The sequence below is a fragment of the Carica papaya genome, chromosome 6 (genome assembly GCF_054855325.1).
Source record: "Carica papaya isolate Zhongbai chromosome 6, ASM5485532v1, whole genome shotgun sequence".
Lineage (NCBI taxonomy): Eukaryota > Viridiplantae > Streptophyta > Magnoliopsida > Brassicales > Caricaceae > Carica > Carica papaya.
The window spans coordinates 2,895,842-2,922,239 of record NC_142314.1 but is presented as its reverse complement, the minus strand read 5'-3'; the positions used below and the strand labels follow the sequence as shown (position 1 = coordinate 2,922,239).

At 35.7% G+C, this 26,398-nt stretch overlaps 3 protein-coding genes across 3 annotated transcripts; 2 read left to right on the top strand and 1 right to left on the bottom strand.

Moving 5' to 3' along the window:
- Window positions 1-7,994: 7,994 nt before the first annotated feature.
- On the top strand, window positions 7,995-11,094 carry ADC2 (arginine decarboxylase 2). The gene has a single exon (XM_022033576.2). It carries the CDS (start codon window positions 8,553-8,555, stop codon window positions 10,767-10,769), a length of 2,217 nt encoding a protein of 738 aa, XP_021889268.1. The 5' UTR covers window positions 7,995-8,552; the 3' UTR covers window positions 10,770-11,094.
- A 4,390-nt stretch (window positions 11,095-15,484) lies between these two features.
- UFD1 (ubiquitin fusion degradation 1) lies at window positions 15,485-20,412 on the top strand. Its single transcript, XM_022033632.2, has 10 exons — window positions 15,485-15,754; window positions 16,539-16,588; window positions 17,292-17,369; window positions 17,604-17,628; window positions 17,723-17,755; window positions 17,899-18,020; window positions 18,143-18,273; window positions 18,872-19,095; window positions 19,542-19,798; window positions 20,085-20,412. Exons 2-10 carry the CDS (start codon window positions 16,586-16,588, stop codon window positions 20,181-20,183), a joined length of 972 nt encoding a protein of 323 aa, XP_021889324.1. The 5' UTR covers window positions 15,485-15,754; window positions 16,539-16,585; the 3' UTR covers window positions 20,184-20,412.
- A 296-nt stretch (window positions 20,413-20,708) lies between these two features.
- SULA (NAD(P)-binding Rossmann-fold superfamily protein) lies at window positions 20,709-26,398 on the bottom strand. Its single transcript, XM_022033630.2, has 13 exons — window positions 26,213-26,398; window positions 26,036-26,089; window positions 25,780-25,855; window positions 24,530-24,589; window positions 24,108-24,226; window positions 23,901-23,945; window positions 23,663-23,741; window positions 23,064-23,125; window positions 22,432-22,534; window positions 21,948-22,008; window positions 21,737-21,807; window positions 21,231-21,370; window positions 20,709-21,134 (listed from the first exon to the last, which is right to left on the bottom strand). Exons 1-13 carry the CDS (start codon window positions 26,333-26,335, stop codon window positions 21,033-21,035), a joined length of 1,095 nt encoding a protein of 364 aa, XP_021889322.1. The 5' UTR covers window positions 26,336-26,398; the 3' UTR covers window positions 20,709-21,032.

The window sequence follows — 26,398 nt, the reverse complement described above, 5'->3', positions numbered from 1 at the left end:
GGTCCCCTCCATAAACCTCCATTCATGCTCACACAAATCTCTTCCCTCTTACAATCCTCACTCACACGCTGCACACCTTCATTTTGCTCCTCCCGCAGCCTCCTCTATAAGCCTCTATTCATGCTCACACACGATCTCCTTCCTCTCACGAACCTCATTCCCACACCGCACTCCTTTTTTCTTCTTTCGCGGCCTAGCCTCCTCCATATGCCCCGCTCATACTCTCCCTCACGGACCTCCCTCACGAGCCACATTCCTTCTTCTTTCTCATTCCACGGCCTCCTCCACACACCTCCACTCTTACTCACATAAAATCCTTCACCTACGGTCAAAATTTCAAACTACATCAACCAACGCATGAAACTTAGAGTTTACTGTACCTCCCGTCTCCATTTTCCTCTTTCCCTTGGCTTGCTCTGTCACCGTACTCTGTCTCCTCCTCTCTCTCTCTCTTCTCGCTCCTCTCCGCCTCCCGTCTCCATTTTACTCCTTTCCTTGGCTTGCTCTGTCACCGTCCTCTGTCTCCTGCTCTCTCTCTATCTCTTCTCGCTCCTCTCCGCTCTGGCTTTTCTCTCTCTCTCTCTCGAACCTTCTCTTTCCCCTATCTCTTTTCTCTCTTTTCTTTCCTTTCCTCCTTTTTCTTCTTTTCTTTTTCTATTTTCTTTTCTTTCCGCCCTTTTTTTCTTTTCCTCTTTTCTCTTTTCTTTTCTTTTCTTTCCTCTCTTCCTGCCCGTCCATCTCAAAACGACATCGTTTTTTTTTTCAATTACTACATAATTAGATATAAATGAATTATACTTGAAACTAATAAAATATACGAATATCTTAATACGGTGATAATTTGATAAAAAATATATCATTTTTGTATATTTTATTAATTATATGACATACATATTAATACTAACATAATGTTTTTTTAAAAAATAATTTTAATATAAATTTTTAATGATTACACACAAAACGCACAATTTATGATTTGAATGTATAATATTATAATAATCACATTCATAATGTGTAATGCCCCGTTTTTTTTTTTTTTTTTTCTGTTGGGCATAATTAACAAACAACCAACTTTCATAACCAAACGGGCATGCACAAGGAAACAATAGCATAATCCCTCATTCAATGATCAAGACAATCCTACAACCATGTACAAGACACCTTATACCATCCAACCATACTCAAAATCTATGCTATCATCAATTCTACATATTCCATTCAGACAAAATAAAACGAAACTCCTCATCGTGTACTCTACACACTAGGATCGGAATCCAACGGCCTCGATCCGGACTCCGTCCCTACATCATCCATAAAAAGGAAAGAGTGAGTTCCTTTAACTCAGTACAGTAAAATTCAAAATACATGCGTGAAATGCAACAGTATAAATCCTATGCCTCTACCAATCATTCACTACTGAACTCAACACTTTCCTTCCGGCACTTACTATTCTACCTACTGAACACGCACACAAATCTCACTCATTTCCATTACCAACAGCGACCACCATCCGTCACCTATCGACCCCATATCAGGCCACACATGCACACTCCAATAATTCTCTCCCGTCACCACCTTCGGCGACCGTTAGCCATCCCCCGACCTATACCAGGCCACTCACACACACACACACACTATTTTCATTCACTTGCGTCGCCATCATCAGCGACCGTTAGCCATCTCTCGACCTATACCAGGCCACTCACACACACTCTGATCTTTCTCTCCCGTCACCACCATCGGCAACCGTTAGCCATCTCACGACCTATACCAGGCCACTCACACACACTCCGATCATTCTCTCCCGTCACCACCATCGGCAACCGTTAGCCATCTCACGACCTATACCAGGCCACTCAAACACACTCTGATCATTTTCTCCCGTCACCACCATCGGCGATCGTTAGCCATCTCACGACCTATACCAGGCCACTCATACACACACTGGTCCTTCTCTCCCATCACCGATATCGGCGACCACTAACCACCTCTCGACTTATACCAGGCCATGCACGCACACCTGCGACATATCCTAATTGCCCCCACTCACTCCGTCTCTCTTCCCCCAAGGTTCCAACTAACCAACTCCACTTCCCAAAGCGTCTCACTCCCCCGGTGGATCTCCCTCATCCGGTGGATCTTTCCCTTCTCTAACCTTCACTCCTCGCCCCTCCCTAACTCTCTCTCTCTGCTACAATCTCCTGCCACAACGTCGCGTCACACCATCCTTCTCACCTTACTCACCCCGCGGGTTCTTCCTCCCACCAGCGTTCCTCTACTGCCTTCCCCTATCTCTCCCTCGGCTACAACCACCCGCCACACCATCACATCACACCGTCCTTCTCGCCTCACTCACTCCACGGACTCATCCCTTCCCCTGCTTTTCCCCCACTGCCTCCACCTATCTCTCCCTCCGACTACGTCCTCACACCACAACGTCTCCTTATCTCCCTCTGAGTCGCTCACACCCCTCACTCACCCCCACACCGTTTCCCGTCTGTACAGTCACCTTCTCACTCTCTCCTCCCGCGATCCTCACGCGATTACCTCTTTCGTTTGCACCTCTCCTTTCTCTCTCATGGCCTCCACTCATTCCGCGCTCCTATCTCTCTCCCTTACCAGCACCGCCACCTTCTCCCTCTCTCCTCCGCGATCCTCCCTCGGTCCACTTTCTTTCCCCTGCCTCACTACACATTCTCACCCGTCCCTTCCGTACGTCACTACCTCCGTAACCCGTGACTACGCACGCTACACATCCAACCATTTCACACTCAAATCAACACATAAATTTAGAGTTCATTACCGTACCTCCCGTTCCATTTTTTTTCCTTGCGGCCGAATCTACTCTCACCGTCCGCGATCTCCTCTTCTCCCCGCTCCACTTCCCTCCTCTCTCCTTCTGGAACCTTCCTTCCTCTCCTCTTTCTCTCTCCCGCTCCACTTTTTCCCTCGTTTTCCTTCCTTTCCTCTTTCCTGCCTTCCCCCGCCTCCTACTTGAATCACCCTAGTTTTTTTTTTTTCTCAAAACGACGTTGTTTTCCTCCTTGCAAAACGACGTCGTTTTTTCCTTTCCAAAACGATGTCGTTTTCCCTTTCCTCTCTCCTTTTTTTTTTCTTTTCCCCGGTCATTACATAATGCATATGCCATTACTCAGAACGCAAAATCTATCATTATTTGAAATTAATAGTTATGCATATATATTCAACTAATTCACTGTTTTTATTGAAATTTTAATGTAACATGTGTTTTACATTATGTGAAAGTAAATATTTTTTTACCAATTATAATAATTTGAAATAGATTATCCGTAGCTTCTTGGATTCTACCAAGCAATGTTAAACATTTGATTTTATGTGTTTATTTTATTTCACATATTTTATATAGTTGTATGATTAAAATATTTAAAATATAATTTTGGTAAATGGATCCTTAAGGTTTAAAATTAATTTACAGAAAATAACAAATATAATATTATAATAAATAAATATCCTCGATGAATACATGAAAAAAAAAAGTACAAAATTAAATAAATTGTTTTAAATTTGATTAAAAAAAATCATTTAAATAATTTTAAAATCTAATTTTTTTTAAATAATAATTAACGCACAATTTAAAATTTAAATAATATATATTTAAAATTATTTAAAAGATATTATTAAACTGTGTGCATGGCGTACAGAGAGAGAGAGAGAGAGAGAGAGGGGGGGAGGGGCATCCGCAGAATCTATGAGATTCTAGAATGACTTTATTGAGAAAAAAAGGAAAAGACAAGGGCAAAAAGGTAAATATGTATCGGCGTATTGCGCAAGCTCTGGCGTTATAGTTGTGCTTTTTACGACTGTCGATTTACCAAATCAGCCTGACTGGCTGGTCCAAATCTAACCTCCCATTGCTGAAATTTCAGTTATTTTATTCAATTATTTATTATTATTATTTGAAAAACAATTATTACTTTTGGCTTATAGCTCTTAACGCGTGCACTGCGCGTCCACCCAACGGTCCATTTCATGGTAATTTATTATAATAAATTATATTTTATAAAAAAAAATATTATCTGATCAAAAGTACTGGAAGCCGTAAAATTTATTTATAAATGTATAATTATTTTAGCTTTAATATATAATTTATTAGAATATGGTAAATAATAATAATAATAATAATAATAACCCATATAGATTTAAAGTAATATATTATAAATTTTACTCATTTTAATATAATTTTTGAATATCTTGTTTTATATTTGAATCTTATACAAATTTTAGCATAAACCTAATTGTTAAAGTAATAATTGGATTCAAGCATTAGAATGGCTGGAGACGATTAAAGATAAGAGAATAGAGAAGGGAATTTATATAGCAAATTTATTTTTTAATTCCATATATAAAAATAGCATAAAATTTTAAAATAATAAGTTGGAAAAAACAAGAGTAATAATTAAACAAAAAGTCAGGGGAAGTAAAATTGATTTAACATTTACATGTTTTCTCCTCTCAATCACGGTTTGATATATATATATATATATTTAGCTTTATCGGTTTTATACATTTTACATATTTTTTCGATTGCAAAATTACCCTTTATAATATTTATCTATCTAATTATAACTAATTATATATAATAATTAATTTAATTATAAATTGATAAATTTTTTTATAATACTTAAATATTATAAATTTAAATATTATTAAAAATGTTTAATTTATATTTTTATAAATAAATTATTATTGATTTAAAATATTTAATTTAATTAAATTAAACAGTTATTTAATTAATATGTTAGTATTATTACTGTGATTAAATTGAGTTAAATTTAGTATATTTTTATATTAAAATAATATTTATAATTATTAAATTTATTTAATTAAATTATTATAAAAAATTAAAATTAAAATTTTGATTATTTTTTAATAAAAACATATCGTATTTTTGAAGACAACATAATCAAAACAATTAACAAATGCTTAATCGTGTTTTTAATTTTTATACGTTTTTACTTTTAGTTAAAAATGATTACTATTTCTCTAACCTATAAAATTTAGTAATTTTAATAGTAATTATGATGTAATTAGATTTTAAATAGGAACAAACTTCGACTACATTATTATTATTATTATTTTTAATTACTGTGAGATATATTTTAAACCCTAAGAACGGTGTCGTTTTTTGGTCGGAAAGTTCTCTTACGGGGATGAGGTTACCTAAGGCAGGTCACCGCTTCAGCAACCAATTGCTGGATTTTCTCGCGATAATTTCATTACCAAATAATAATAAGTTTCCTAGTTTATTTACCAGCCAAAAATACTTGATATTACCGTCAAAAAAAGGTCAGCTGTTTAAAAAAATTAAATTATAAAAAATAAAATTTACTGCAATTATTTTCTATTGTTATTTAAAAAAATTAAAAATTCAATATCTGCAATAATCATAGTGCCAAATCTTCTACATAAAATAATAATAATAATATAATTTTTAAAATATATAATATAAACTAAATTTATTATATTTTTTTCATTTTTAAATTTTCTTATCCCAATCCATAATAATTTAAAAAACCATAAATAATCTTTTAATTTAAAAAAAAAATACTCCGAAAATCAAAATACATTTTTTCTTTAATTAAATATTTTGGTGTAAGAATTATTTTATATATAATGTGAATAACAATATTGTATTTAATATTTTTTCGACTGACGAACCATAATTGCTTGCATGAAGTTCTTTTATCCTGTCCACTAACTATGACATTTATTAGTTGGTGTTGGCATGATTACGTATCTACTATAAAAAAATGTATATAATCACCCATTACATACTTGTTACGGAAATTAAATAATTAAAAAAAAAATTGTAAATAATAAATAAATATATACAAATTAATCATAATGAAAGTGCATGCATATAGAGTGATTACGAACAAAAAAAAATAAAATTATTTTAGTCATAATAATTTTATTTATAATAAGTTCCAGAAATGTAATGTAATGTAATTTTTAGTTTTTTTTTAAGACACAATATTATGTTATATTTTTAACTCGTAAATAATGTAATTAAAAGAATTAATTAAGAAATATAATAATTTCACTCGAATTTAGCTTAATTTATCATCATAATTCTAGTAAAATATTAATAAATTAAATCATAATTTTATTTAATTCAAATATTATAAGTTGGTAATCGTAAACTTATAATATATTAATAAAATAATTAATTTTATATTCTTAATGTATTTATGGTTTATAAAAAATTACATATGTGTGTACATATATTTACATATTTTTTTATTTAAATATATGAGAATAATTTTTTATAATAATATATTTATATAATAGTGAGTTTTACATTATTAATATGTACATAATTTATAAGATATGTATATATGTCTATATATTTTTCCAATAAATTTTATGCAAATGAGTTTTTTTTTTATTGAATAGTAAAAAATTGAAAAATGTGAAGAATTTTTAGATCAAACAAGGACGATAAATAATTAATAAGTTAACGTATTAAATAAATTTTATGATATAAACTCCCCGATATTTAATGAGAAAATAGGTAAGCATAATTATTAATTTAATAATTTTTTATAGCATTCAGATAAAAAATTACTACAATATTTTATTTTCTTTTTAATTAATTAATTAATAGAAACATATACATTAAAATAAGGTAATTTTAAATTTATTATAATCTCAAAATAAGAATGGATTAAAAATATTATATCATTATTAGAAAGAAAATTCTATACCAACCCAAATACATGCATGTGTTGAATGGAATGATTGGATACGGATTTCATATCCATTTTTTTTTTAAATTTCAATCCATGCAAGAAAAAATAAGAAGATATCTCAATAAATTTAATTGAACACATTGAATCCATATTTATACGCCATATATATATATATATGGCCAAAATTTAAGTAGATAATTAAAACTCCATATAAATATAGTACCCATTTAGGGAAAATAATCCATGAAGCCAAAATGGGAGGTGTTCGTTAAAATTGCCTAATTATTATTTCTATGTTAAGTAATTAAATTGACGGATTATTTATTTAAACGTAACATTTAGTTTGATTTTTTTTGAAAATAAAATGTAAATATAATTAAAATTTAAATAAATTAATATTTTAATTTTAAATTAATTTGTGTGTATTAAATAATTAAATAAATAACATAGGTTAAAAAAAATCACAGCAAATAAAATTGTTTTTATAAGTTCCCTCTATAAAATTGAAAGACGTACTGGGACCAATGAGAATAGTGGCATAATGTGTAAGGAGATGTGCAATTTTGACCTTGTAAACCTGACCAAGGGGTTATCCCCACGTGATTTCCACGTGACCGTTTCATATATATCCTTTTTTTATAAATTTTTTTAAAAAGGTTTAAATAGGAAAAATAAACGAGATATACATGCCAGGCCCATGATGGGTAAATATACACCTGTAACGGAATCTGAGTGGGCAAAGGATAACTAACCATTACGTGGCAGAATCATAGCCGTTGATGGAGAATGGCTACATCACGGGAGAAGCTTCCTGCGACTTTCCTATCGGAAAATACCGGAAATAAAACTTCTCGCGAATAGGTAAAATCTCACAAGTCTTGAGTCAGCTGTTTACTGCCTTATTCCCAATTTATCGCCTATAAAAGGAGAGGGCCCCACGTCTGGTAGCCACGCGGCAACTCGACGCTGATTAATAGTTTATCAAGGGAACCTCAGACTCAGCTTCCCAATACCATATTTTTTGAAAAAATGTTAAATTGTAAATTCCTTGTCTTATTTTTAATTTTATTATTAAGAAGTTTATTCGTAACTGTTACATTAAAAAAAATAAAAACGGAAAAAAAAAATTATATATATATGTTTTATTTTTTATTTTTTTACCAAATGAGAAATTAAAAAAAGATATTTCTTATGGCCCAAAGAAACGGGGCCCACGGCCCAACAGTAACCCTCGGTTTTTTTTATATAAATCGACCTCCTCCTCCATGCAATTCTCGCTCAGGTCACATCCGTTCTGCGCCTTCTTTTCAAGAAGAAGAAGAAGAAGAAGAAGGAGGAGATAACCCCTAAACCTAGCCCTATATTTTCTCTCGTTTTCTCTCCCTGATTTTTATTTTTTTTTGGCTCTTTCAAGGAAAATCCCATTCCCATCCAAAAACAATATTTCCTAGTTTTGTGTTTTTTGTGAACCAGATCTGCATGGTGTGGGTTGTTTTTGGGGCCGAAGCGTTGCGTTCCTAGAAACGTAGATTTCGTTCTGGTTAAACTGGTTTTGACTAACTTCTCCTGAAGGGTCGGTGTGGGGATTTCGGGGTTGATTTGGGTAAAGAGAGGGTGTTGGTGTGGTTGTAATAGGGCCTTTTACTGCTTCTTTTGAGGGGGTAGCCGGGGCTCCGGCCTCGGCGGGTTCTAAAGCCCCCACCTTTACAAAATTGAGGGACTAAAGAGCTTACAGTTTTTTTTTTTCTTCTTCTTCTTCTTCTTCTTCTTTTTCTTTTTTTTTTCTCCATAACCAAATTTTAATCCGTCGCAGAGAAGAGGATGCCGGCCCTGGTGTGCGGCGTAGATTCTGCCGTTCCTCCTGGCTACGTCTTTGCCGGGGATAGCTCCCTTCCTGCAGTCGTTTCCCCTCCGGCGCCCACCACCACCAACCTTCCGACCGCCGCCGCCGCCGCCACTGCGGCCGCCGGTGACCATACCAGTCAGTCCCGTTGGTCCCCCGCGCTATCTGCGGCGCTCTACAAGATCGATGGTTGGGGCGCGCCGTATTTCTCTGTCAATACCTCCGGCAATATCTCCGTTCGCCCACATGGTGCGGAAACTCTGCCGCACCAGGAGATTGACCTGCTCAAGATTGTGAAGAAAGTTTCGGATCCGAAATCGGTGGGCGGGCTAGGGTTGCAGCTCCCGCTTATCGTGCGACTGCCCGACGTGCTCAAGAACCGGCTCGAGTCCCTGCAGTCGGCTTTCGACTACGCGATTCAATCTCAAGGGTACGAGGCTCATTATCAAGGTGTTTATCCTGTGAAATGCAATCAGGACCGGTTCGTTGTGGAGGATATCGTGAGGTTTGGGACCCCATTCCGGTTTGGGTTGGAGGCCGGGTCAAAGCCCGAGCTCCTCCTTGCTATGAGCTGCTTGTGCAAAGGTAGCCCAGATGCTCTTCTTGTGTGTAATGGGTTCAAAGATGCAGAGTATATTTCGCTGGCTCTATTTGCGAGGAAGCTGTCGTTGAACACAGTGATTGTGCTTGAGCAAGAGGAAGAGATCGATTTGGTGATTGATTTGAGCACTAAGCTGTCGGTGAAACCAGTTATCGGTGTCCGAGCCAAACTGAGGACCAAGCACTCGGGTCATTTCGGTTCTACTTCCGGCGAGAAAGGGAAGTTCGGGTTGACCACGACCCAGATTCTTCGGGTCGTGGGGAAGCTAAAGCAAGCAGGGATGCTTGATTGCTTGCAACTTCTGCATTTTCATATCGGATCTCAGATCCCATCCACAACCCTGCTTGCGGATGGTGTTGGTGAGGCCTCCCAGATATACTGCGAGTTAACCCGTCTCGGTGCTCGCATGCAAGTCGTTGACATTGGTGGAGGTCTGGGTATCGATTATGATGGATCGAAATCGGCTGAGTCTGATGTCTCTGTTGCTTATAGTCTTGAGGAGTACGCCGCGGCTGTTGTTCGCACGGTTGCAGGTGTTTGTGACCGGAAATCTGTGAAGCATCCAGTGATTTGCAGCGAAAGTGGACGAGCAATTGTTTCCCATCACTCAGTTTTAATATTTGAGGCCATGTCAGTGAGCGTGCCTAGCGCGCCCGCAATGAATACTTTTCTCATGCAGTGTTTCTTTGACCGTTTTAAAGATGATGCTCGTGCAGCCTACCTGAATCTGGCCACTGCAGACGCGCGCGGTGATTATGATACTTGCTGGTTCTATGCTGATAAACTAAAGGAGAGATGCCTTGAAGACTTCAAGGAAGGTACTATATGCATTGAGCAATTGGCTGCAGTTGATGGGTTTTGTGAGTTGGTTTCTGAGTTGATAGGTGCTCCTGATCCAGTTCGTACCTATCACGTTAATCTATCGGTTTTCACTTCGATTCCTGATTTCTGGGGCATTGGCCAGCTTTTCCCGATTGTCCCTATTCATCGGCTAGATCAAAGGCCGGGAGTGAGAGGGGTTTTATCTGATTTAACTTGTGATAGTGATGGTAAGATTGAGAAGTTCATTGGTGGTGAGTCCAGTTTGCCTTTACATGAGCTGGAGGGCTGTGGCGGCAGTGGTGGTGATGGTGGGCGGTACCTTTTGGGGATGTTCTTGGGTGGGGCTTATGAGGAGGCCCTCGGTGGAGTCCACAACCTGTTTGGAGGCCCGAGCGTTGTCCAGGTTTTGCAAAGTGATGGCCCACATAGCTTTGCTGTGACCCGTGCCATGCCGGGGCCGACCTGTGCGGACGTCCTCCGGGTGATGCAGCACGAGCCCGAGCTCATGTTCGAGACCCTCAAGCACCGTGCTCTGGAGTATACTGGACAGAACAATCATGACAATGGTGATGGCATTAACGAAGATGGTCATGGCATCGCTAGTACCATTGCTCGTTCCTTCCACAACATGCCCTATCTGTTTTCATTGTCTTGTTCATTGACTGCAATCAATAACAGTGGTTTTTACTACTGCAATGAGGATGACTATAATGCTGCTGTGATTGAGTCTGGAGCTGGGGAGGATGAGCAGTGGTCTTATTGCTGTGCTTGAGTAAATCTCAGGTCTTTGCAGCATATGCCATTTTCCATTGCATTGTTAAGAATGGTTTGTCTGTCCTTTGAGGTTGTCTTTGTTACTTACAATTTTAGTTTAATTTTAGTATATCATTGTCGGCTTCATTTTTTGTTTGAATGTTGGTGAAGCGAAAGATGTAAGCCGGGCAGGGTCTTCTGCATAAGCAAGGCAGGGTCTTTTGCATTTGTTGCAATTGAGGGGATGTTGTGAACCGAATCCACCCTTTTGTAAATTCGGGATCTTATTCCCTCTGTTTCTATGTTCTTATTTAGAAGACTTCCCAGAGTTTTTTGTGTTTTTACCATTCTCTTTTTTCTCGTTCTTTGGAGCTATATATATATTTTTGCATGATCAGAAGTCTTTTGCTGGTGCACAGGCAAAGTTCATTTTTTTTGTGGGTTGTTCTGAATCGTGTGATTGCTTTATGAATTTTTAAACTATATTTGGTTTGTTGCTTTCTCTTTATTCAATTGTGATCCTGGTAGGGCCTTTTTGGGTTTGATTTTGGAGGTTGTCTTGGATTTGACCATGAAAGAAATGTAAATGGGACCAGTCTTTTCTGTGGAAAAGGTTAGATAAAAGAGATTTTGGAATCGTAGTTTTGTGGGGTCTCTTGTCTATTTGTCAATGGCTTCGCAGCTAAGCCTTCTCATTTGACGAGACTGTAGCATTTACTATGGGTTTTAACTATTATGTGGACAGTACATAATTAATCTTGCCATGGAGACTGGAATAATGGGTTTGCTTCTAATAGAGAGATCTCTCATAAAAGCATGGTTAGATGCGAACAATGGAATTCTTTCAATTAGGGGTCTTTTGTTGACCACAATTTTGGGGTGTGTTGGAGTGGGAGGGGGGGGTTGGTTTGGCATAGCTTGGCTTCTAAGATATCTTGCGGTCAAGATTGGATGCATCCCTGAAAGGGATATGAAACTTGTGAAGACTGGTTGTGAGACACAAATATTTGACAAAGCAATACTAAAAGATTATTACTTTAGTGTGGTCAACATAAGGGATCAGGATAACATGGGAGGCTGGATTCAATCTCTGGGTATCTTGCGATAAAAAGACACTTCGTGTAGGGATTTGAGCTGGAATCTGACCCCGTTGGGAACCATTTTTTCCTGGAATTTCTTTATGATTGTTTCGGAAATTTAAAGATGCTACTAAAGCACATGATACTGTTAGTATGTATTATTGTGGATGAGTTCATTGGTTTGAATTTGGTTTGACACCCAAAGTTTTGTATATGGAATATGTGGATAAATTTTCATGGAATAAATCCAAGATCCTCACCATTTTTGTTTAGAGATTCTATTGTATCAATTCTAAAGTTAAAGTTTTAAGCTTTCATAGTGACCCGCTCGTTTTTGCTTGAGCCTTGGATGTCCCTTCTGTTGGATTGACCTTTGTGTTGTTCCCCTTCTTGCTGAACATGCGTTGTGCTTTAACTATAAAAGTAGGAAAGTAATCTAATTTTCTGGAAGAATTTCTTTATCTATAAGCTGGTAAAATAATCTAATTTATCACAAGAATTTCTTTTAGGAGAGTAAAGTAATCTAATCTGTGCTTTCTTCTTTTTTGGTTGGTCCCTTTTGTTTTTCAAAATACTGCTACCATGGAACCTGAACCCCTATTTGGATTCTTTCGATGTTTGCCAGATCGACAGCGATCCTAGAAATCATACACTTGGAACTTAGACAAACAAGGGAAAAAACATAAACTAAATTTGAACATGGAAATCATGTGTTCTGCTCTATGGTAAGGTCTAGTGTTAGTGTTACAATACATCTTAACTTTTATATTCCTTTCCTCAGATGAGAGGAAGTTAGACTGTCGGTGGATCCATCATATTTTACAATTAACAGTTATAGCAAATGTTGATTAACCTACAATCTTGAAGATTTGTTGAAGATATATCTCTAAGGATATTATTAGCTGGATTCGGGTATTGTGATGATATATTTTACTTTATCTTACCTTCAATTTCTTCATATTTTACCCGTAATGTAAGGCATAATTTATGCTGAATGCTTGAAAAATTTTCTCCCTGAAAAGATATCTGAACATATTCACCAGCTTATTTCTATAGTCTTAAGGTGCTTCTGAATAGCTCCTAATTCATTCTTTCTGAAGTGAAATCCCTTGGTGGATGAACCTGTTAGATTAGTCATCTGCAGGTGTATTAAGAGATCATTATTTACTTTCTGCTTGATTTTTTTCTTGTGAGGTCGTCACTTTACTAACAATAACGCTAGCTGGAACATGAGTTCTTCGACCCAGAACTGTTTTAGTTTTCGAGCTCAAATAATTACCGCATGCAAGCTGTTGATTCTAGCTTAATCTGTGTTCTTCATATAAATTGTTCATCTATTAGTATTGGATTTTTCTTGAGGTGTTTTAGCATTAACTCCTTCAATAGGTGATTTTATCTCTTGTAACAACTACATCTAGAACATATTAGTGGTTCCTGCAACTTGTTTTCTAACATAGATGAGTGGCTATGCAGAGCACCACGTAAAAGGAGGATCATTCAACTATTTTTTCAGAGCCTGACTTGATATTTCTAGTGGAAATTGTCTTAAAATGATTCTTTTTTTTTTTGTCTGAAATTAGTCATGTGTAGCTTTGATGGTGGTCATGTGATCTTTATCAGTATGACCCATGTACAGCACTGTCTTCAAGATGCCGTTTTGGGATAGTTGAATGGTATTTGGTTCCAGCACTCATCCCCCCATCCATTATCTACTTGTAAAACGAGTTGAAGTGGGGTTAAATGGTGTTAACTGATTAATTAATGTAATTGTGGGTAATGAGATAAGAATGGTTTAGATTTTGAATTTGGCATTGTTTGCGAAGAGATTTTGAGAAGATCTCCATGATTTTACCTTGATTTTTGGTAGCTTGTCATGTCCCAAAATTTAATCTTTTTGTAATGATAGGAAGATAATATTTGCTAAAAGATCTTCTGGGTTGATGTTGTCATTTCCAGGATGATTCATCAATGCAAACTTGACAGCTGCTGGAGTGGCCCTCTTTAAAAATGGCAGTGGGCTGTGCAGAGAGGGGGGGGTAGTTAAGATTAACTGACAGTATCAATGATTAGCACGAGGATGGATCATGGGGAAATAGAGGGAGGTATTATCTATCTGCTCAGTTTTTCATCGATGATATTTTGCCTAAAATTGTAGGAAGAATCAACAATATTGCCTTCTCTTTTTTCAAACTGTGGGGCACCATGTCCTTTTCTCTTTTCTTTTTTTCTTTTCTTTCTTTTAGGAGCCCTCGGGACATCATGTTAATGCTCATCTAATCACTGTTGATTTTACCTAATTGTGATTCATTAGGCCTGTAAATCACTATTGCTGATATGTGAAGAACATCCATAATAATGTTGATTTCTCTTTGCCTCCCACCTTTTATCTTCTTCCTAATCCTATTGATTGGCTCAAAAAAGGGAACCAAGTTTTTTTTTTTTCTTTTAAAAATGTTTCTAGAGAAGAAAATGAGGTAAGAGCACCAGCGGCCAAGCAAACTCTTGGGTTCGGCTAGTTTTTTCTAACGAACCCTTAAAGGACTATTGTAAAGACTCGAACACAAGCCATTGAAGAATCCACATAGAGGAAGTACCGACTAACTTCAACCCAGTTGATTTTGTTGCAGCTAGTTTTTTGCCCACTGTGCAGTATTTGATCTGATCTATAACTATTGCCATTAATGTGAGCATGCTATTGGAAACTTACCATGTTGAAAAAATGGAACCTTTACCATTTGGGTACCATTTTAATGATTGGGGCATACAAAATTCAAATTGCGTACGAAGAAGGGTCTGTCCTTCGTGCTTGATTTTCGGCTTATCTTGCGAGAAAATTTAATTATCATGTAATTTGGATTGGATTGGATTGGATCGGATCAACCGAGCTGATTTTGTAGATGTCTGTGTTTTAGCTCCCTTGACAAATGTTTCTTCTTCTTGGCACAAGTTTGGTTGCAATTGATGTGGTGGTGTAAATGGTGTAAATGAAAAATGTGCTTCTTAAGTCCTTTTCATCTTCCTCCACCACTTGTTAAAAAGCCCATCTTTATTTTATGGCGCATGCTGTTTTCTGCGGTTCAGTTGCTTTTACTCCTCTCACAGACTACTACTACCTCCAACTACAATTTGCTCCTCTAATTTAATTTAACGAGCTTATGGTCTTACACTTGACTTTTGGATCAGACGATATTATCTTTCTACTTCCACAGATTTTCACAAATTAAAATGTTAAGAGGAAGACTAATATATATATATATATGTATGTATGTATGTATGTATATAATACTGTACTAATAACATACATAATATACCCTAAAAGTTGATCAATCTACCTCCCACCTTCAAATTGATTTTCCTTTAATCTTGGTAATTTCTATTCATATATATATATATATATATGTATATATTTCAAATTCATCCTTTTTTTTAACATCTTACAATCCCCAAAACAATTTATTACATTTTAAAAAAGGCCTTGTTGAAAGTATGGGCCAGAAAACGCCCGACCCATAAGTTTCAAAGGGCCCATTTGCAGTAGATACGAAAGTAACTTAAAAAGTATCTCACATACACGTGGCGGATTGCGACTTGGCGTGTTTGATACGCACCGTTTTGGGATCAAAACCAGAGTCGATTTCCTTTTTACGCAAGACAATCGTTTATTCATTTAGCTTTTCCCTGTAGGATTCTCAGTTTCACACTCTCGTCAAAACTCCAGGAGACCTTACCTTCCATCTCCCTCTTTGCCACATCCAGAAACCCCCAATTTTCTTGTTTCTTTGACGCAGAGGATCTTTCCTTCTCTTCATCTTGCCGCCGAGTGACTGACGCACACTTGCTCGCTCTCGTCTGTTTCGATTAGCTCAGTCCAGGGTTCCGCTACAGCTTCGCTCTTCTCTTCTCGGATTCTTTGCGGATTATACAGGTAAAAAGTTTGTTCGCTCTATTGAATACATTTATATGATCTTCCTGATGAAATGATCTTATCTAATTTGACTATTAATTTGCATTTGGATTTTATGCAGTTTAGGCGTATGTAAATATAATTTTTTGTCGTTAGTTGATGTAAATCGGTAATTGAATTCCTTGGTGTGTATTCGAGTTAGTCTTATTCCAATTTGTTTTTTCTTTTTTGGTTATCTGTCGATTTTCAACGTCGTATACTTCCCAGCCTGATATCTCTGTTCATCTAATTTTAGTAATGGAACATTTACATGAGTAGACTAATCTTGGCTCTGTTTACTTTTAATAGTTAATGTCCATGAAAATTGATCAAAATAATACATACCTTTTATTCATATTTATATTTTTGTCAATATTGCTGGTATAGATTTGAAGCTTAAAAACCACAAAATTGTTGTTAACATTATATTCTATTTATCCGTTTTATGTATTGTTAAGCCTTTTTCTCTGTTAATGGGACTGCAACAGTGCTTAATTCATCTCTCTCTCTCTCTCTCTCTCTCTCTCTCTCTCTCTCTCTCTCTTATAACTGAGATATATTGCAAATATATGAAACTTTTGTCCATTGATTATATATAGAACTCGTCTGAAGTTTAGTGTTTTAAGAATTTGGTAAACTTTAGGTTTTTTTTCCAAGGCGCTTCTCATATTCTGTAGTCAATGTGATGTCTGGTGACTTAGTTTTTTTAACTAAAGGATGATTTAAAGTTCTATGTTACTTGAGTTGTCTTTTTGTTCTTCTACAGAGACTTTCAGGGTTGATTGTCTACATCGTCTATTACTCACATTAAAAATGGTATGTCCATTATGTCTTTCTGCTAGATCATTTCATTTAATCAATGTTTTGGGATAATCAAGAGTATGCTTGTTGTATGGCTTACTTCTGCATTAGCATGTCTAGTTTTGATGTGTCCCCGTATTCTGAAAATATCTACCCTGTGCACTGCCCACTGCTCCCTGAGGACCAGGATGCATCTGGAATCTGAAAGCTCTACTTGATGATGAAGTCTATCAATCATGGGTTGGCTGGACCTCGATGATCTTATATTGAGGATATAATATAATTGACAGTCTAAACTAATGATCATTCCAGTTGCATTGCCATGAATGGTGCTGCTAGCAATGATACTTCTCTATAAATTTTGGTTAAAAGTAACTTATAATAAAGCATTCTGAGACAACACAGATTATGATGCTCAGTCATTATACCTTAATAGGGAACTGAGTAGTTTGTCATCATATCTTAACTTTACAATTTATTATTTAAAATAGCTTTTTTCACCAATTGGTGATCCAACCAAACATCTTTTGCTATGTTGGTGAACATAGGAATAAATTTAAGAAATAATACATTTTGCACATTTTTTGTGTAATCTGTTGCCTGTTTTTGTCATCCTAAACAGTTGCTCTTCTTCTTGTTGTTCTCAGTATCTATCAGAAAACTACCATTATATGATGTAACTAGCTATTAAGTTATCTATTTGTTGTGACATTTTCAGTTTTTTGACGGATTTGGATATAGCGGAACATCATTTGAGCAAAGCTATCGATGTTACCCGGCATCTTTTATTGAAAAGGTTAGTGAGGGGTTTATTGTGTGGTTAAGAAATGGTTTGTCGGGAAAAGTGTCATCCAGATGCTCGGTTATAGGTGATTTGATCTTGTGGTCATGTTTAGCCAACTGATCATATCTTGCCTGTTTGATAATATAATTATTAGCATCATCATATTTGATCTTGCAAAAATAAATATTTAAGCATATCCTTTTGTTATTACCTTCGTTATCTGATTCTATTTTTTTCATCCTGCAGCCACAAATTGAAAGTGGTGATAAAAGTAAGTCTTCACTCAGCAAACTTGTACATTTAGTCTTCAGATATCTTCTTGAACATCCTTTTAATGTTGCTTTATTTTTGGTATCTTTTCCCAGTCATAATGCCACCGTCAGCCCTTGATCGTCTCGGTTAGTTTCTGTGATCTAGTATCTGTTTAACTACTGCTTGAAATATATATTTTTTTTGAAAGAAAAGCTACTGCTTGAATTATTGTTGATGGTGTTTGAGTCATCAAATCAGATACAGAATACTAATTTACAAAATAATGCAGCATCTCTGCACATCGATTATCCAATGTTGTTTGAACTTCGGAATGCTGCTACTGAGCGGGTTTCTCATTGTGGTGTTCTGGAGTTCATTGCAGAAGAAGGCATGATCTATATGCCGTATTGGGTAGGTGGTTTTCTGTGGTTCTCCATGTATATTGTATGCTGTTATGTTGGTAAAGAGGTTTTAACTGTGAAAAAAGATTGATTTGATCTATTGAATTCTCTTATGGAACTGGTGTCGCTCAGATGATGGAGAACCTGCTTTTACAAGAAGGAGATATTGTGAGAGTGAAAAATGTGACTCTTCCAAAGGGAACCTATGTTAAATTACAACCCCACACAAAGGACTTCTTGGATATCTCTAATCCAAAAGCTATGTAAGTTCTATTCTAATGTTTAGTTTGTTTGGAGGCATGGAGATCCTTCCCCATCTGTTGATATCTGATGCTTTGGTCGGGAAGGCTCTTATTTTGAAGTGAATATTGTTGTCCCTTTATTAACTTGACATGATGTGCCTTGTAATATTACTCGCTGAGTTATTCCGGTGGCATGTTAAGAAGTTAATTCCACACATGGGGCCAACAACCAAACTGTTTGACTCTTCTTTGTGTGTGTGGAGGGGTTTGTGAGTGAAGTGGACAAGTTTTTATGAAGCTAAATTAGTGATCTGCTTGAGTTTCTGTGTATAAACTCTGTCCTTGACGCTTTTCCAATTGAAACAATTGTGCAATATGCCAATTTACCTCATGAACTATGTCTCACCATGATCTTTGCTGGGTTGGAAACTGATATCAATTCAAAATAAATCTTGATCTTTGCACTTTTATGGAGAGTGTCTGATTCACATCTTCATGCATTTGCACTTTTCCTTTTCTTCTCTTTATATGATAAGAAATTATTCTGCGTAATTATGTAGATATCGCTGCATATATATGCTAGTCAATGGTCTTTGATTTCATTGTACTTGTAATTCAGCTTGGAGACAACTCTGAGGAATTATTCTTGCTTAACTACTGGAGACAGCATAATGGTGGCTTACAACAACAAAAAGTATTACATAGATATTGTAGAGACAAAGCCTTCCCATGCAATTAGTATCATTGAGACAGACTGTGAGGTGGATTTTGCACCTCCTCTGGATTACAAAGAACCTGAAAAGCCTGTTCCATCTGTTCCTTCCAGCAAGGCACCAGCCCAAGGTGTGTATCTCAGTTTCTGGTCACGAGTTGCTTTTTGGAGAAGCTTGTTGCAGTTGTTCCTCTAGAAAAAGCCTTCCTCATATCTGGTTGAATGTTCTTTGCTTCTCAATAAACTAAATTCACATTTATCCAAGGAAAAAATTGTGGTCTTGCATATTTTCTTTGAAGAAACCAGTTGTTCCATGCATTTTATATTTTGTATCTTAACATTTGATTTGCGGAGGAATCTTTCTTTATAGTGCGCATATTTCTTTTTCCCGCACAACACATCTCTTGTTTGGGATGTTGGGTGGACGAAGGGTATAAGTGAGTGCTACTTTCATGTCAAATAGGTTTTCCTTTATAATTCATTCTAGGCAGGAGTTGCTCGTAATTTCATGGTAGGTTTGGAATTGCTTTTTCTTTTTCCTATTCATTTCTTGCTTACGTCATGCTTCTTGTTCTAGTTGAAGAGGATCCAGCACCGGCTGAACCAAAATTCAACCCTTTTACTGGAGTTGGGAGACGGCTGGATGGGAAACCTCTAAGTTATCAGCCCCCATCAGTTTCTTCCTTCCTTGCCAAAGACAAGCAACCCGACGCTGTGGCTCGTGGGAATAAGCAGCTGTCTGCTGGATCTGGTTCACAAACCACTAGTCACCAAACTTCAGGAAAGCTTGTGTTTGGTTCAAATGTTAGCCATCCTCGAACAGATAAACAGAAGGTACTCTTTGAAAAATGCCTCTAAACTTAAATATAATAGTCAAAGCCATCTTATTTTGATTTAGTACAAAAATACTGCTTTATTAATCTTTTGTCTATGTGTTAAAAAAGTTGATAATCTGATACTGGAATAGTACATTTAGGTATTTTTGCAATCATGTTTAAGTTAGGATCATGTTTTATTCCTATAGAATTATTTGCAACGATGCCTAAATTGGCTACAAGTGAAATATGAACAAGTTGATTATACACTCCTAACCAGTTGCTTGTAATTTCAAAATGGTCAGCAAGCTGGAAAAGAGACCAAACAAGAGCAGCAGCCGGAAAAGAAAGAAGAGCCAAAGTTCCAGCCTTTTTCCGGCAAAAAATACTCATTGAAGGGTTGAGGTAGAAAAGCAATGGCTTTTAACTTTTCTACTTTTGCCAGTCATCCACGGAGCGAAGGAGACTGCAGACTTATTATCGTTTAATCCAGGATGTTATATCATCAGAAAATGGAACTGTAGATTCTTATTTCGTAATTAAGAGGGGAAGAAAAGGTTAACAACTTAAATTTCATGTTTGTCCAGATTTAAATTCAGAAGAAAAAAATGAAAACACGTTTTTTTTTTCCTATATGACAACTCATGTTCATTTATAAACACCATTGAAGCTTGTGATTCTTTATATATAATATATTTAAATAGGTGACATACTGAAAATGTAAAGAAAAAGCATTTTGAAGTTGAAGCCGAGTAATGTAATATTTTTTTCTTAATAGTGTCCGCTCGTGATATACAATTTTGTGGTAGTATAGGTGCCAGATTAAATCATTATAATGTCCTCCAAACCTAGTCTTGGTTTCTAGTTTAGTTAAAATTTCGAGACTGCCTGCTTTAACTCGGTAGTTGGCATTTACCTCATGAAGTCTGTTAAAATTTAATTATAAAAGTATATTCTAAGAAACTCATCCCACCAAATATTGCCGTGCGTTGGCATTTTGTACAGCATTGAAGTTCTACATATCCATGGTTGCGGTGCATTTCATGTGAGAAACATATCAACACACAGCCACATAATTTATAAAAGAATTATTCACTAGTAAATAAGAAAGAAAAAAAGAAAGATAAGTAAGAGAAATACTGATCCATAATCTCAATATTGCTAGGTATATGTATAATCTCTCAGACTCTAGTGTCAGAAAATTCCCCGATTGATTAAAGAATGGATATTCAGTGTTGTCATCCACATATTCCTTAAGAAAGAATGGCTCTTAGTGCATCTTTCACGTAAGGGTACTTGAAGGGGAAACCCAACTCCTTGGCTCTTGCAGGTACTACTCTTTGCCCATCCAGAACCTGATCATCAGCTCAGATATATTTACTTCACCAATATGTGTATATTTGTATTTATATTTCAAGAAAAAAAGAAACAAGGGATAATGAAAATCATACCACGGAAGCACCTTCCCCTAAGACTGCTTTGAGAGCAAAGTCTGGTACAGGCAGCCATGAGGGCCTGCCCAATACTTTACCCAATTGTTCACACATCTCTGCTAATCGAACTGGGTTTGGTGCAGTTCCATTGATAACTCCTGAAAACGATGGGTATAATGAGTTCAAATATTTGTGTAGAACAATTCTTAAAAGCAATATAATGCAGTTAATGACTAAGAGAGGTAGCAATATACTACATGATGTAAGTATTTTCTCACTATTATTGGCAGGTTCATAAATGAATTCATAAATTTTACCCATCAATTTTCATTCAATAACAATACAAAAAAATACCACTTTAATATAAAGTCATTGCACATTATAATTTCTCGGCATTATAATGATCACAAGATTCACATTAGGAAGGATCAAAACATGTGATAAGTTTATAAACAATTGCCACGAGAAGTGAAGAGTGCAATACAGGAACCATCATTCATTTTATTTGATAAATATAAGCTTACCTTTGTAAGAAGGATTTGACAGTGCTTCATATATTAGGTTCACTATGTCATCCAGATGAATCCAAGAAAACCTACAGCGACAAGAACATCAATCTTGATATTATGGAGGGGAAAGAAATGAAGAGCTTTTGACATTCTTCAATTATTTTAGGACTTCTGGAGCATTTTCTTCGACAAATAATTGTAAAAGGAAAAGTAGAATGTCAAATACCATTGCCGTCCAGAGCCCAAAGGTCCACCCGCAAACATCATAAAAAGAGGAATCATCTTAGCTGCAAAGGCTCAAAGAATTAAAATTTCGTTTCTAATATCTGGAGCAAGTTATATTGAAGAGTTTATCATCACAGAGCTAAAATTGTATTTTTACTAATTACTTACAAAAATTAAAAGGTCTGTCTAATACAGTTTTAGTATTGTAAGCTAAGCACGATATTATGTTTCAAAAAACGTGTATGGACGTACATCATAAAGCACATTTCAAATATTTTGATGGCAGGCAAAACTTAAAACACTATTAGATTTGTTGTAGGATCTCTTGACTCTAGTTAGAAGTTGAGCCTGAGAATTGGTTAACACGCATGGCCCACAGGAGCAAATCTATTTGAAAAAGCTGAAAGATAAAATGTTTACATTGATAACTTCAACATTTGTGAATGTATAAAGAGAGGGAGAGCACATTGAGAGCTTAGTTTTACCTAAGGCACCGCCATCTTTACCAAGAACCACACCAATGCGGATAAGTGCTAATCTAACATCCTTATTGACTTTGAGAGCGGTTGCCTCCCATTCTCTACAAACCTGAAGAGGCACATTTTACCATGAAAAGCAAAAATACATGATTTCTGCTAATTCTGAAAGCAACTAAATTACATTTCATGAAACACAGACCAGTTTAGATAATAGCATATATAGCTCAGATAAACGATTTATGGCATGCCAAAGAGAAAAGGACTGGGGTTGGAAGGTGGAGGAAAAGTTACACAAATTCAGAAGCACTTATGTGCATGATTGAACACCATCTTGACATGTAAAATGGCTTTTTAACATGGGAAAGAACAAGTAATCTCTAACCTTTGTTAGAAAATTTTATTAGTCGAGAAGAACATGTTGTTTGTATAATGTTACTTTTCCCTGTCGCATTCTTTGAGACTATTTCTCAATAAATGAGAGCTTATAACATAACACACACACACACATGCTGAAGCGTGAATAAGAAATGTTCTTTGATATAGAAATATAACTAAACCCAATCAAATCAATTGTTCAGGTATATGGAATGGAAAATCAAACTATAGTAACCGGTGAAATCAAAATTATTTTTTCCTACCTCAGCCAAGTAATCATTCCCTGATGGACTGTTCTCATCGAATACCGCTGTTTCGCTACAGCCTGAGCATTTATAGGCAGCCAATGGACCAAAATAATTAAATAAACAGAATTTCTGAGAGAAGGAACATTAAATCCAAAGTTATTTAACGTATTTCCCTCAAAATCTCATTCAGGTAATCCAAATGAACTCAATTGGAACAATGTTCAGATTTGTCTTGAGTACAATCTATAAGCGTTATTACTCAGCACATTGTATTTATTCAGATAACTACTTTCTGGCCTTCCTTAATTAGTAACTAATAGTGCACACCTCCTCCAAACATAACAAGACAGAGTCAATTATATTTCCGTTTGCTAAAAAATAGACATGATAGATTTAATATGCTGTTACAGGATCCGGAATTCGGTGACAAGTCTTAATGCTTTGACGAATAGAACATAGCTTTTAGAGGTAAATTGAAACAACTAACATATGGAAAAAATGATACTATATGATGCAATAACATTATCTTCAGAGACTGCTCAATTTCTTGTTTCTTCATAATGCACAATTCTTGCTAGAATGAAGAACAAAGATGTAGTCTTTTAGAAACAAACCATAGAAACCAACAGCTGTTGCACTGACTAGAACAGCAGGCCGAGCACCTTCTGGTGAACTATTTATTAAATCTACAACCTTCAAATTCAAAATTGTTGAAAACAATGAGCTGAAAAGAAAATAAAGAGAAAATTTAAGCTATCATCTTCATGCTGTTAGCAACACTGTTATTGAGAAATCCCAACAGTTTCAGTATGTAGATAGTGGCAAAGAGAAAACAAATCAATAGACCTTCACCTTTGAGGTGGTCTTTATCCTGCTTTGCTTGATCTCCTTTTTGATCTGCAGCACATTTGAGGGGTTAACATTGATACCTGCTTTCTGGGTAGAATACCAATTCTGTAGTCTAATGTGAAAAAATATTGGCATGTTCACCCCATTACGAAGTTTGAAATATTTCTTCTTTTACAATGTAAAAACCTTCAAATTAGATTTTGAACTAACCTCAGAAGACCACCTTGTACTAATGGGCATTCCAGCCAAATTTACAACAGCATTCGAGCCCTGAATGCAATTTTTCCATTCTGGTTCCTCTGCAATTACAATTCCTGGAAAGTACTTGACTGATATGCCAAAGAGTAGTAGAAAATTAGGAGGGAAAAATAGTAGAGAAAAAGTAGGTAACCACAAAGTTAGAACATAACCATGAAAAATTGAAAATATAGGAGCTAAATCTGGAAAATATAACAGAATGCAATTAATAAATCTGCAGTGCCCCTATAAAACTTGTGTATGAGCAAAATAAATGCAACTACATTTAATTCATTGCAACGACTGACTGCTTGTCATATTTATCAATGATTTCCATTAATTTTGACAAAATGAAAGCAATTACCAGAAAGACAAATTACACATTACCTTCTTACCCGGAAATATTAACTCAGCTTTTGATCTAGAACGAGTCAAGACACGAACATAATGCTTATCTGCATTCAATGAAGAAGAACAAGCTTAGCTGAATGTGGAATTCACTGAATTTCTTCTAGATTAAGGATAAGAAAATGGATGGGCATGTCCAGGTGTTACAAAAAGAAAAAATAAGAAACTAATCAAAATAAATCGAATGAAATCTCCATAGTGATGCATCTTTCGTTCCAAGCTTAAAGATAAGTCCTCAAACTCTCGAACTATTGAGTCTTTTCTTAGCACATTTACAAGTTGACTATTAGTTGAGACATATGGAGTACAAATTAAATCACTATCACTCTATTATCTTAAATGTTTTTCTTTCTGGCATGCTGTACAGGATTGTGAACAATGTTAACAGCAGACTTGTTTTTATAAAATAATTTCTCATCGCTCTTATCATCCAATCTCTAAATTTTTCCAATATTATCCAAAGCGATAATAATTCACACACTCCTCGTATCATCACCCAAAACTCTGCCTTCACCCTCGATCTAGTGACTACATTTTGATTTTTACTCCTTATGCCACAAGATTGTTTACAAAGGAACTACAATAATCCGTAATAGACAATCAATCAACTGGTAGACTTGTATAATTTACATCAGTTTATGCTTCAAAGACTAGTCTGGTGTTCTGTTTGAACAAAATTCCTTTACCATGATTAGCCTTTAGGAAATTAAATATCCTGTCAACTGCATGAAGTTGAACCTCTGTTAGGCTATGCATAAATTGATTAATTATTCTTGCAGCATATACAATGTCTTGGTCTTGTATAAAGAAGACATATAAGTTCTCTTACCAGTCTGTAGGACGTCTCTCTGTTTACAGTTCGATCTTTATCTGCCTTTCTTTTCCCAGTTCTTGATTTTGCTTAATTTGTGCAGACTCAAGTTTACATGCTATTTTTTGGGTCTCTTTTTTAGGAAATTGATTACCTACTTCTGCTATAAAATAAAGATGTCTTCTCTTGAATGAATTACTTCAATTCATATAATGAACTACTTCAATGACATACTTCAATTACAAGCTAATTTTTCCTACATATTTTAAGATGAAAGGAAAAATTCCAAAAATACCATATTACAATGCATAGTTATCCTCAGTGAACTAAGAATAACTACAACAACAAAGGAGATCACATAAGAAGTATGTCCTATAAACAGACATACAATGTATTGAAGTTGCAATGATGTGAAGAAAACCTAACCTGCATGCAGTCTTTGTACCAGTCTTTTTCCTATAAAGCCAGTAGCTCCAGTTATTGATACAGTCATAAGATTTGTCTGCAAAATCATATGACTAGTCAATGAAATCTATCTTGAACCGAATAACTTCTGCACATTGATATTAGATTTTTATAATAGCAACTCCTAAATATATTTGAAAACAATCAGTAATTTGAATAGTTTGAACGTCGAGAGCTCAGGAAAACCAGACACAAGAAAACATGTTGAAGACGGTACCTTCTGCATTTGATCAGAACTACACCACACTCGGAATCTTTTGGCCTCAGCAATCTAAACAGCCACAAGAAATTTACATTCCCGTAGTATATAACATAAACACAGCATTTCTCATAAAAAAAAAAAATGCACATAATTACAGCAAGACACCCAATGAAGAGTGAACACCATACTCACAGTGAAAGATTGAGGCATGTGAAGAGAGGAGGAGATTGAGTGACTCCACGTGAGAGCAGTAGCTTTGCAAAGGAGCTCCATTATTTGGGGTTTTAATGGCGAGCTCCGTACTGAGAACTTCATTGCTCAAAACTGTTTCAGGTAATTATGGAAGTAGTCGTGAGGAAGTTGAAACTAATGGCGTGT